Here is a 13,809-nt window from a genome sequence, read left to right as displayed (position 1 = left end):
TTTGACCGCACGTGACCCAGTTTTGAATTTGACCTAGATATCATCAAGATGAACATTCTGACCAATCTTCATCAAGATCTCTTGAAAAATATGGCCTCTAGAGAGGTCACAAGGTTTTTCTATTTTTAGATCTACTGACCTTGTTATTGACCGCACGTGACCAAGTTTCGAACCTGACCTAGGTATCATCAAGGTGAACATTCTGACCAATTTTCATAAAGATCATATGAAAAATATGGCCTCTAGAGAGGTCACAAAGTTTTTCTATTTTCAGACCTACTGACCTAGTTTTTGACCGCACGTGACCCAGTTTCAAACTAGACCTAGATATCATCAAGGTGAACATTCTGACCAATTTTCATGAAGATCCATTGAGAAATATGGCCTCTAGAGAGGTCACAAGGTTTTTCTATTTTTAGACCTACTGACCTAGTTTTTGACCCCACGTGACCCAGTTTCGAAATTGACCTAGATATCATCAAGGTAAACATTCTGACCAATTTTCATGAAGATCTCATGAAAAATATGGCCTCTAGAGAGGTCACAATGTTTTTCTATTTTTAGATCTACTGACCTAGTTTTTGACCCCACGTGACCCAGTTTCTAACTTGACCTAGATATCATCAAGGTGAACATTCTGACCAATTTTCATGAAGATCCATTGAGAAATATGGCCTCTAGAGAGGTCACAAGGTTTTTCTATTTTTAGACCTACTGACCTAGTTTTTGACCCCACGTGACCAAGTTTCGAACTTGACCTAGATATCATCAAGTTGAACATTCTGACCAATTTTCATCAAGATCTTATGAAAAATATGGCCCCTAGAGAGGTCACAAGGTTTTTCTATTTTTAGATCTACTGACCTAGTTTTTGACCCCACGTGATCCAGTTTCGAACTTGACCTAGATATCATCAAGGTGAACGTTCTGACCAATTTTCATGAAGATCCATTAAGAAATATGGCCTCTAGAGAGGTCACAAGGTTTTTCTATTTTTAGACCTACTGACCTAGTTTTTGATCCCACGTGATCCAGTTTCGAACTTGACCTAGATATCATCAAGGTGAACATTCTGACAAATTTTCATGAAGATCTCTTGAAAAATATGGCCTCTAGAGAGGTCACAAGGTTTTTCTATTTTTAGATCTACTGACCTAGTTTTTGATCGCACGTGACCCAGTTTCGAACTTGACCTAGATATCATCAAGATGAACATTCTGACCAACTTTCATAAAGATCCCGTGAAAAATGTGACCTCTAGAGTGGTCACAAGCAAAAGTTTACGCACGCACGCACGCACGCACGCACGCACTGACGCACGGACGACGGACGCCACGCGATCACAAAAGCTCACCTTGTCACTTTGTGACAGGTGAGCTAAAAAAGGTTACTTCCCTTTGGCTCTAAGCCAATCAGAATGAGATATAGTGAAAATACATCAAAATTAACCTTAAATTCTAGGTAAAAGGGGACACAATTCAAGAAAAATTAGTGTCAGAGTTATGCACCTTGTGTCACATGATGTGGGTGATGAGGTGGAACATCTATTTTAAGTCTGAATCAAATCCATTCAGTAGTAACTGAGATATAGTGAAAATACATCAAAATTAACCTTAAATTCTAAGTAAAAGGGGACACAATTCAAGAAAAATTAGTGTCAGAGTTATGCACCTTGTGTCACATGATGTGGGTGATGAGGTGGAACATCTATTTTAAGTCTGAATCAAATCCATTCAGTAGTAACTGAGATATAGTGAAAATACATCAAAATTAACCTTAAATTCTAAGTAAAAAGGGGCATAATTCATGAAAAATTGGTGTCAGAGTTATGCACCTTGTGTCACATGATGTGGGTGATGAGGTGGAACATCTATTTTAAGTCTGAATCAAATCCATTCAGTAGTAACTGAGATATAGTGAAAATACATCAAAATTAACCTTAAATTCTAAGTAAAAAGGGACATAATTCATGAAAAATTGGTGTCAGAGTTATGCACCTTGTGTCACATGATGTGGGTGATGAGGTGGAACATCTATTTTTAGTTTGAATCAAATCCATTTTGTAATAATTGAGATATAGTGAAAATACATCAAAATCAACCTTAAATTTAAAGTAAAAGGGGACATAATTCATAAAAAAATTATGTCAGAGTTAAGCACCTTATGTCACATCATCTGGGTGATGAGGTGGAACAACTATTTTAAGTTTTAATCAAATCCATTTAGTAATAACTGAGATATAGTGAAAATACAACAAAATTAACCTTAAATTCTAAGTAAAAAGGGACATAATTCATGAAAACTTGGTGTCAGAGTTATGCACCTTGTGTCACATGATGTGGGCACATGATGTGGGTGATGAGGTGGAACATCTATTTTAAGTTTGAATCAAATCCATTCAGTAGTAACTGAGATATAGTGAAAATACATCAAAATCAACCTTAAATTCTAAGTAAAAAGGGGCATAATTCATAAAAAAATGGTGTCAGAGTTATGCACCTTGTGTCACATGATGTGGGTGATGAGGTGGAACATCTATTTTAAGTTAGAATCAAATCCATTTAGTAATAACTGAGATATAGTGAAAATACAACAAAATTAACCTTAAATTCTAAGTAAAAGGGGACATAATTCATGAAAACTTGGTGTCAAGAGTTATGTACCTTGTGTCACATGATGTGGGTGATAAGGTGGAACATGTATTTTAAGTTTGAATCAAATCCATTTGGTAATAACTAAGATAATAGATTTCGGGACGGGACGGGACGGGACGGGACGCGACAAAACTGACTCCTATATACCCCCCTCAAACATGTTAGGTGGGGGTATAACAACAACTACCAGACTGCTTGAAATAAGTAAATCATACTGACGTTAACAAACTTTTATCGCAACAGCACAGGGTAAAAATGATGTGACAATGATGCCATTCATCCACAGCAGGCCATTACCGAATTATAATGCCCACTTCCATTTATGGCCTGGGTTACAAGATTTTGTCCTATGTAGTTTTGTTACTATTTATAGTAAGGTATGTAATAATTGTCTTCAGAAGTGTTCCAGTTAATCTCCTCAATGGTCCAAGTGTCTGTATCAATACCAGATTATACTGAACAAGCAACAGTTAATCATATGTGGAGACTAAATAACTTCAGACAAATACTGCCTTTTGTCCAGTGTCTAGTACATCATTTTGTTTGCCTCCTAATTTTAACACACAACCTCAAGAATAAGTCTCTGCTTTTTCTACAGAGCTTACCATGTGGGCCTACATTTAAATACGGTCTTTCCAAATCTAACCAATGGACAGCATATCCAGCAGATAAAGTTTTAAGTAACACTTTCCTGTCTGTTTTTACATACCTTCTAGCAAGCATGCCTCTACACAACGCCTGGAACGTAACGATGATGTCTGTCAACTTGAGATCTCTCTCTTCCTCCAAATGAGCCAACACTCCGGCACGGAAGAATATTTTACTCTGACCTACTCTATACAGGTTAGGGTCAAGTTCTAGGGCATTGATCTGGAAAATAATTTTAAGTATTCACTACATCATGTATTGTAGACTGGTTAATAATATTAGGGAAACTCTACCACAACAAGATCAGAAAGTAATGCAAAATAAAGGAACTGACTCCACCAGGATACTCTACAAAGCTATCATTTCTTGCAAGCAAACTGTGTCATCAAAACAATAGTGACCATCAACCTATAAAATAGAATACAGTGAAATACTGCTCACTCAAGCATCAATTATCTAAAGCACCAGCGTTCAGTCAAGCGTTTCTTGTAGTCCCTAGTCATTTCGCTTATATTTTCTATTTTGATCACTAGAAATCTTAAGATATATAAAACAAGCAGTTAAGCAGTTTTGCTTATCACCTTACCACCTGGAACGATTGATGTTTTACTGTATCATAAATATATGAAAAACAGTATAAGGCAGATAGTGTAGTTTTTAAACATTTTTTTAACAAAATAAACACTGATGCACTTTAATCAAGCAATCCAAACAGCAAAGAATCAATTTTGCTAAAACTTCAAAATGCTAAACCATTGAATAAGTAACAGGCATTATTTTTGTGTCAGTTTTTAAATAAGGCATTATTACCATTTTTTCTACAGCTTTCTTGCCATCCATGAATCCTCTAGGTATAGCATTAGGTGTAAGGATCTCATATCTTTGCCTGAATTCCTGGAAGAGGATTCTGTTCGGGAAGCCCTGTCTGCAAATACGGATACCCTCCAGCACACCATTACATCTTAGTTGCTCTAGCACCAGTGGGGAGTCTATCTTACCAGCCTGTAATAAACATATTCAAACACATCATTATTTTGATCAAGTTTTTAACCTTATATGACAGATAGCTGACAGAAGACTACTATCAAAATGTAACAAATCATTTGGACAATATTTCTTCTTAAAATCACTTTTATGTTCATAAAGACTCTATTGACGACACTCAATCTAATTATCATTCTTATTATTATTCCTCTATTTTTTTTCTGGTTTAAAGTCAAAACGGCACAATTTTAGGTCAAATGGTGACTTTCCATTATTTGATACTAAAGGCGTATGCTACTCTCTGTATATGAGATAGGGGAAATTGTATACATGTACAATATACTTACTTTCTTTTCATGATTTGGAATGATACATCTGACAAAGTTTGGATTAGTGTTTCTCAGGGTGGCCATTAACTTGGCAAGCTGTTCCTTGTACAGCTGACTCACTGTTCGGAACATACCCTTCCTGGTACGAGCCCCAAACATTGTGTCTCCTCCATCAGCAGCTCCAAGACCGACAATCTCAGCTGTAAACACAATATTTGTTTGGGTTAAGCATAATTTTTCAACAGTATTTCAGTTGCATAACAACAGACAACCTAACCAGCATTCCTGGCTTCTGTGCCAGACCAAACCTGTTCTTCACGAGGAACTGCTAACCTCCACATGAATCATTGAGGAGGACAAATGAATTCAGACATAGTCTTCTATCAAATCATCAAACAAAACTTATGTCTTGTTTGGGTATAGAACTCACAGGTAATTCAAACACTCTTTTGGCTATATCTGCTCTACGTTAAAGAAACAATCAAACTTATCTCTATAGATATCAATTATTAGTGGTAGATAGACCTTTATTTCAGGACATATACACCAAGTATAGATGAAATGGAATGAATTTAACCCAATTTTAAGTATGTAGTAACTTGTGAAAGGATTTGTTGGAGCAGTCTGCATAAGTCAACATTAAGGAGTTACATGAACATATTGCTTATAAATGGGTTATTATCAAGATATAAATGAAGGTTCCGAGCAACAAAGCACCCTACCTCAGGGCATATATAATCTTGAAAATTGTGATAAACACCCTAGCTCAAGCAAGATTTTACGTGTCAGTTGCTGTAAGATGTAAATGAATGCAAAACTGTTCTCATACATTAGAAGCAAATAAAATCAGAAACAACAGGACAAGTAAGGCCTAAGAAATTGTTTGTTTAGGATAACCTGGCTCTACTTATCTAAAGCTGCTGATGTTAACCTAAACAAAATTTTTTCAGGCCTATACAAGGATTAAGCAAACAGAACCAAGCCCATTCCAACATTGTTTTTTAAGTAGACCTAAAAACAAAATTACAAAATCAGGTTTATAATGCAATGTCCAGTCAAGGTAAAAATAAATTTTCAATCAAGATTCAATAATAATGGCATCTTGTATGTCAGCTCACTTTGTGATAATGGCTGAAGTGGAAGTGTATACATGCATATACTTACCCCCTAAGCTCAAATGGGCTAGCAGAACATTCAAGAAAGACATTAAAAATAAATTTAAGTTGAATATTTTAGATCATAGACAAAAAGAAAACATTCCAACAAAACATTCTGGAATTCAAACACATTTTTAACCAGAGGAAGAAATATTTTTGTATCAGTAAGTTTGGCATACCAGTAGAGTTAAGAACAGAAACAATCACGACTAACTAGAATTGTGTCCGTATGACACAGATGCCCCCACATACTGCGCCATCTTCTAAATAGAAAAGTTTTTAGTATAGACCATCTTCATATGAAGGATGTTTGACTAAAAGTTTGAAACAAATTATATTGAAAAGGGTTGTGCATCTGAGCATCCCTGAATCCATTCTTTCAAAAAGTGTTTGAGTTGAACACACCAAATTTCTTCACTATGGCCTATTTTGTGAAATTAAGAAAGGGCCACGATTCTAGAAAAAATAGCCACAGAAAAAAGTCCATTATTTATGGTCATCTTCTCATCAAGGTCCTTCATGTGTGATATATATATCCTTTCAATAGTGTTTTGAGGAGTTGAACACACAAGATTTTTCTCTATATTCTATATTGCAAAACTATCAAACAGCCATAACCGTGGTAAAAAAGTTCCTTTCTTTAAGGTCATCTGCACATCAAGCTTGTTCATCTGTGAAATTTTGAAGCAAATCAGGCTAATAGTGTAGAAGGAGTTTGACACACAAGATTTTTCTCTTATTCTATATAGCAAAACTACCAAAGGAAACATAAATGCCGTAAAAATAGTAACAGCAAAAGTTCCTTCCTGTATGTTCATCTCTTGTTCATCTGTGAAAGTTTGCAGCAAATCAGGCTAATTGTGTGTGGGAGGAGTTGGTCACACAAGATTTCGCGACGTACAGACAGACAGACAGACTGCAGTAAAGGAAACTTATGTTGAAGTATTTAGGAAATAACAAGGCACAACAGGCGTATTTCAAGAAATTCACTTGTGAATTTTCTTTGAAGATTACAACATTATATATTTAGTTAATTTGTTACACTTAAAGAAATAACAAGTAAACCGTCATGTTATACTGAGCATATGTTACACTGAGCAATGTGATAATATAAACAAGAAATGATAATTATAAATAAAGGACAAACTTATGTCACTTCTATTACAATGATAGTGAAACTGAAACTTACATTTTTCTAAGTCTAACAAGTAGCTTGTGCAAGAGAAATAATACAAGCGAAAGAAGGAAAACATTCATTTTCATGCTAAGTGGGCAAAAACCCATGCAATTTATCACAGAAAATGGTAAATAACATGAGCAATGACCACAACATGCCATATATGCAACATGAACAAATAAAGATAAAACTCTACCTACACAATACAGCCATTGCAACTAAAATTTTAAAGCTGACATTTCAGCTGTCAATTTAGCAAATATGCAGATTTGTTTCTTTAACTTCTGATGAATACATTGACATCTGATATCTAGGTAAAGACCATTTCAAAACCTCTTAAAAATATTGGACAATTGAAGTTTCGACAGTCTTTCAATGAATAGGAAATGTTATTAAGTCTGCAGCAAAATAAACTGAACAGAAATATTATTAACCTCGTCTGCTTTTGAACAATTCTGGAACAGTTTCTGCCACGGTCTCAGTGTAGCTTATAAGCCAAAGAGCTTACACATCATAAGGAAAGTGCAAATGGGTTATGTCAAGAGCAGAGAAGTTACAAATATATAGATATCCTGTTTCGTCTCGAGGATCAACTGTTAGGAAAGAGCCTATTTGATTTTAGTTCACTTCTGATGATTGCAAGGCTTTAGTTTATACAACAATTCAGGGCTATTCCCCTTCGATTTTCACTTGGGTAATTACAATTCCTATGTAACCATCTGTAATCCTGTGAGAAATGCCATGCAATACATTTTTTTAATCAGAAACTAACCATCTTTCCAGATTGCAGCAACAAATGGATCTGAGGAGGTTTGTAGGAGGGAGACAACATTCTCATTCAGGGGATCCATGTTCTTCATCAACCACTGGTTAGCACTGTAGTCCACCTATATAATATAAATAAGTCACATTTTTACAAGAACAACTTCTTTTCATATAAAAGCATCAAGAACAAATATGACCAGTCGGTCTGCAGACCTCTTGTAATTCTACATCATAAGCTTTACAATTTTCCGTTTTTGTTGAAACTTTCGACATTTGTCATGTCCATCATTATTAATATAATGACCCGTCATCTGAGGAAGGCATAAACTGTCGAAATGTTGGTTAAAAATTCAGACATTTTAAAGTCTTGACTACCATCATTCAAAACAAGAAATGATAAAATGCGATTAAACATGAGGTTCAAGTACTTACTTTGCCAGCATAGTGGATCATAGAGAAGTCCGCCTCAGCTCTGAAGTCGGGCTTTTCAAACTTGGGATGTGTGGAATGTTGTGCAATAAGCTTGTCCACAAATGTCTTATCAGTTGCCTTCGGGAACCAACATTCTTCATCCAACAACGCCAAAATACCCATTGGCTGAAATATACAGGAAAAAACCATCTAGTACGTAAAAGTAACTCATGATTCTGCAGATATAAGAATAATATTCACAAGTTTTTTCATTTTTCAGTTTCTCCCAAATGTAGCAAGTGCAAATTGTTTACAACCAAAACAAGGCAGTAAATTAAATTAAAACTCACTGTGAACAGTCACTTGTATCTTACTCAAAAGTGACATAAATGGGTAGTTTTGTTTTGTAGGGTTTTAAGTCATAATGACTATAAGCTTCCCCTTCAAGAAGCATAACAAAGAAAGAATTGGAAAATAAACCAATAAATATATGTGAGCAAAATGTTGTGATTTAAATTCAAATTAAATTAAATTTTCCTAACACAAAAACTTATAAATTATGCACAATAAAATCACAACAATTGGTGTGTATTCAACCATTTAGAAGAAAACACTTCTATCATGATAATATATCACATGCACAATGTTTGTTATATTACCCCATCAAGATAGCAACACAATCATTTATGAAATCTTTTAATTTCAGTGGTTTCACTTCACACAAACACAAGTGCGCACATAGCGACATTTATATATTATCTAAGGTAGACTGAGCTGATAAAATAAACCTTGTATATATACATCCTGAACAGGTGAGTTGAGTGTGCAAAGAAATCAATCCCAGCATTCTGTAAGGTCTTTACAATTCTATCTTGTTTTAATATGCTCACAAGTAACACTGACAAATACTGACATACAGTGACTTTCCATTTTTACAGCTGTCAATCTGCATAAATTCATCTACCTTCCGCAATCCAGCTTGAAAAGTCTCTTACTTTAACTAACTCATCCAGGCTGTGCTAGCACCAATAGGCAAGGAAAGACATGTGATTCGAAGTAACAAAATTGAAACTCTCAATTTCTGACCTAAGAAATGAAATTTAAACCTGTGCATAGAAACAGCAAACCCTACCTTTTCTAGGAGGTCAATTGTTGGCTGTAAATCTAAGCCAAAGTCGATAAACTTCCACTCTATTCCTTCTCTCTGGTACTCTTCTTGTTCCAGGATAAACATAGTATGGTTGAACAGTTGCTGTAACTTCTCATTTGTGTAGTTGATACAAAGTTGCTCAAACGAATTCATCTGGGAAAACAGAAAAAAACACATTTCATTATGTCTTCACTGACAACTAATCCACAAACTAATCATGGTTTATGCTTTTCATTATTTTCCCCCATATTCATTAATCCTTTTTCATAAATATTCACATGTGTCATTCACATGTTTAGCCTAGGACGAGAGGTTACAAAAAAAATTTCATGAAATCACTTGTAAGTCAGCATCTTAAACTTTGATGATTATTAGTTGGTATAGTATAAATGATTCCATCAAAACTGAACTTTAAGAGTTCAATATCTGTTAAATACTGGACGATCTCTGTGTCATTAATAAGGAGGAAACATTTAGATCAGTTTGTATGATTGTCTCTTGTTGACTCCTTTCAAATATTACTTTTAGAATTTGGCAACACTAAAATAAAACAAGAGGGCCATGATGGCCCTATATCGCTCACCTGTTATCATTGCACTTAAGGACAAGTCTTCAAGGTCAAAAGATCATAATAGAAATCAATGAAAAGAATTATGAGAAAATATAGTTGAAATTTTCTTTAAGTAACTTTAACAAGAGCACCACCAAGCGGGGCAATATATGCCCTAAGGATTACATCAGAGGAGGATAGGAGCAAAATTTTGACTGATGAAGCCCAAAGGACAGGAACAACAAAGGGAAAAAATAAACCTAAGTCCTCAGAAAAAATATCTAAGTCCAAAGGACAGGAACAGCAAAGGGAAGAAATTTAACAAAAAAAGAAAAAAAAATTACAAGGTACAGATATGTCAAAATACACCTAAAAATTGGAGGTACCATCCATGTTGTACCACAAAATAGTGGTCTCAGCTTTTCCCTACAGCCAATGATAAAAAAGTTACTAAATAAGCTATTTATAGTAACATAAAAGGGAAGTAATTAAAAAAAAATTGTAAGTGGACAAAAGAAGGATCTGCCAAATGAAAACAAGAGCACTCAATGCAACGCAAATGCAGAGCAATATACACACAAAACAAAGTCATATGACCTTTGACCACGAGGTGTGACCTTGACCTTGAAGTGAGCCATCCAAAACATGCGCTCTGCATGTCGTTTCGATGAGGTGAACATTTGTGTCAGGTTTCTTTGAAATCCTTTAAGGGGTTCAAGAGTTACAGAGTGGAAGGGAAATTGCTAACCAACAAACAGACAGACAGACACCGAGGCGATAACATAATACGTCCCTTCGGGCATATAAAAAGGAATCGAGATCTTATGGTGATACAAGTTGTGTGCAAGTTTGGTTAAAATCAAATAATAAATGAAGCTGCTATTGTGCAGACAAGGTCAAAATAGCTAATTTTGGCCCTTTCAGGGGCCATAACTCTGGAACCCATTTAGAGATCTGGCCGGTTCAAGAAAGGAACCAAGATCTTATGGGGACACAAGTTTTGTGCAAGTTTGATTAAATTCAAATCATAAATGAAGCTGCTATTGTGCAGACAAGGTCAAAATAGCTAATTCTGGCCCTTTCAGGGGCCATAACTCTGGAATCCATAATGGAATCTCGCCAGTTCAAGGAAGGAACCAAGATCTTGTGGTGATACAAGTTGTGTGCAAGATAAGTTAAAATCAAGTAATAAATGAAGCTGCTATTGTGCAGACAAGGTCAAAATAGCTAATTTTGGCCCTTTCAGGGGCCATAACTCTGGAACCCATTATGGGATCTGGCCGGTTCAAGAAAGAAACCAAGATCTTATGGTGACACAAGTTTTGTGAAAGTTTGATTAAATTCAAATCATAAATGAAGCTGCTATTGTGCAGACAAGGTCAAAATAGCTAATTCTGGCCCTTTCAGGGGCCATCACTCTGGAACCCATAAAGGAATCTGGCCAGTTCAAAAAAGGAACCAAGATCTTATGGTGATACAAGTTATGTGCAAATCTGGTTAAAATCAAATCATAAATGAAGCTGCTATTGTGCAGACAAGGTCAAAATAGCTAATTTTGGCCCTTTCAGGGGCCATAACTCTGGAACCCATAATGGGATCTGGCTGGTTCAAGAAAGGAACCAAGATCTTATGGTGACACAAGTTTTGTGTAAGTTTGATTAAATTCAAATCATAAATGAAGCTGCTATTGTGCAGACAAGGTCAAAATAGCTAATTTTGGCCCTTTCAGGGGCCATAACTCTGGAACCCATAATGGGATATAGCCAGTTCAAGAAAGGAACCAAGATCTCATGGTGATACTAGTTGTGTGCAAGTTTGGTTAAAATAAAATCATAAATGAAACCACTATCGTGCAGACACAAAATTGTTGACGGACGGACGGACGACGGGTGATCACAAAAGCTCACCTTGTCACTATGTGACAGGTGAGCTAAAAAATTCTAATTATTTATATATATATTAAAAAAAAGCTGCGATGATCCAAAAATGTGCGAAAAAATTACTATAACAACGGGCACATCTTTATCACCTTTCCAGGTAAATATCCTGCATTTTAGTAATAAAGAAACAAAAAGAACTTGAAATTCAACAATAACAAAGAAATCTTGTACAACGAGAGAAAACCATGCTGCTCGTCTTCAATCATGCATGCCAAGCATAGTCTCTGTAAGCTCTTTAATTTAGCAACATGCAACTTTTCAAGTTCCACTTATGTCTAAATCACTTTCACTTCTTCGCTGTGTGTCTAACAGACAAAAAGCCATGTATCTGGCACTTTTTGTTTAGCCAGGAAGATTTTTCAATCAGTCACTGATCCTATTCTTGATATTCCTTCTTTCATAGTTACAGTGAACTAAACACATTAATTCAAATTCAACAATTCCTAATTTGCAAACGCAATTAAACTCAACAAAACATTGGAATTTAAAAGGAAAGAAAATTTGTCACTAGGACTCGAACAGTGCATCTCATTTTTAATTCACAATGTAAATTCATTTACCAGTACATACATCTGGGGATTTTGTCTATTTCCATTACAGTACATGGAAAAAAATGTACTGTAAAGAAAACCTATCAGTTTTCAAAAAGCTATTATCAGGAAACTGTATGTTGCAAATTTCAGACCAAACCCCCAAAAAATCTTGGAGATGAACATTTATTAAGTAGGAATCGAATACAAAGCCAAGCTTTCACTGATTTAATAATGAGATGATTTGTTACAGTCCTGTGTCTCACTCACTCGCATCACAGTGCCGGGATGGAATGGCCAAACCTAACAAAGTCAACACTGAAGTCTTAAGTTTGCTTCTAATCAAAACTTGCTTTCTAGACATAGCGTCAGCACATATTGATGCACTAACTATGACATCGAGACAACCACAATGTGAACATGCACAGGACAAAATAAACGTCTAGGCAACAAAGTCTAAACATTTAAGCTTATACTGCTATACCATATTCTTTTCTTCAAGACGTTATTTTCAAAACTTGTTTTTTCACACTTTTATCTGATTATAATATGACTGGTGTCTGATACCTGCTTCATGCTGTTTTTAACCTGTTTTCCTAGCTCTCCCAATTCAAACATTAATATTCCTTTATGAAACAAATATGGAAGGCAAAGAGACTTCAGTCATAATGTCTTTGAAATGGTTAAACTGTCATAAGCATCATGTTACAAGATAATTATCTCAGAATTGCATTCTGAAATTCTGAACACTGACCAAACTTGTAACAAACAGTCAAGATGTGCATTTCATAATAAAACCTTTAACATTCAAAACTTGTCACTGACACTACGTCCAGGCAACAGCCATTAAAAGTAAATTTTCACTGAAGCATACCTGCCACAGATTACATGAAACAGTCACACGATTAGATTACAATTTTCAATTGACAGATAGTGCTACTGTCATGCAGCATAGAAAAATGTAAAGAGCTACAGTCTACGAAAAATTGTCGGTCAAGGATTTACCTTGCCAGCCGAAGTCTGAAAGAATTATATTATAAAGACAGATGGATTAAACTAATCTAGGTAGCACCTGCTGACATGCAGAGAAAAGAGAATTCTGCAAAGTCAAACTATTTAACATAATTGTACATGGAGAAGTTTGAAATGGACTGGATACATGCTTCAACAATTCCACAGTGGTATGGAGTAAATAAACATGAAAAGTTTTGATCTCAAACAATGAAACTGTATCTATAAACTTCCTGTTATATAATGCTGTAACTAACTCGAAACTCATATAAATAACAACTCTCATTCAAGCAGGGGTCTTTTGCCAGTTAACCAAGGATCATAAACAAACAAGAATGTAAAACTATGCCATGCCAGGAAATGTAACTCTCAGTACTTTAAACAAATTTTCATCCTTAGCTGGTTTAGGTTACTTCCTGGACAGAACAAACTCACAAACATGAAGTCGCTTACATGCAGTAGCAATTAACTTTGAAGTTGGTGAGCAAATTATATAACGTTGA

The 13,809-nt window shown here is 35.3% G+C and overlaps 1 protein-coding gene across 19 annotated transcripts in view; it reads right to left on the bottom strand.

Moving 5' to 3' along the window:
* LOC123562381 (myosin heavy chain, non-muscle-like) overlaps nt 1-13,809 on the bottom strand; it is a 108,077-nt gene that overhangs the window by 50,774 nt on the left and 43,494 nt on the right. For 13 of the 19 annotated variants that reach the window (XM_053537269.1, XM_053537252.1, XM_053537256.1 and 10 more), the window contains 8 exons: nt 12,566-12,598; nt 9,258-9,428; nt 8,147-8,311; nt 7,722-7,836; nt 7,150-7,167; nt 4,634-4,815; nt 4,113-4,304; nt 3,364-3,524 (listed from right to left, as the gene is read on the bottom strand). In XM_053537269.1, the coding sequence (XP_053393244.1) occupies nt 3,364-3,524; nt 4,113-4,304; nt 4,634-4,815; nt 7,150-7,167; nt 7,722-7,836; nt 8,147-8,311; nt 9,258-9,428; nt 12,566-12,598 (1,037 nt within the window). The remainder of the gene's footprint in view (nt 1-3,363; nt 3,525-4,112; nt 4,305-4,633; nt 4,816-7,149; nt 7,168-7,721; nt 7,837-8,146; nt 8,312-9,257; nt 9,429-12,565; nt 12,599-13,809) is intronic. The other 6 variants (XM_053537265.1, XM_053537266.1, XM_053537268.1 and 3 more) reach the window with 3 other exon arrangements.

This window comes from Mercenaria mercenaria, chromosome 2 (genome assembly GCF_021730395.1).
Source record: "Mercenaria mercenaria strain notata chromosome 2, MADL_Memer_1, whole genome shotgun sequence".
NCBI lineage: Eukaryota > Metazoa > Mollusca > Bivalvia > Venerida > Veneridae > Mercenaria > Mercenaria mercenaria.
This window is presented reverse-complemented; position numbering and strand designations above follow the sequence as displayed.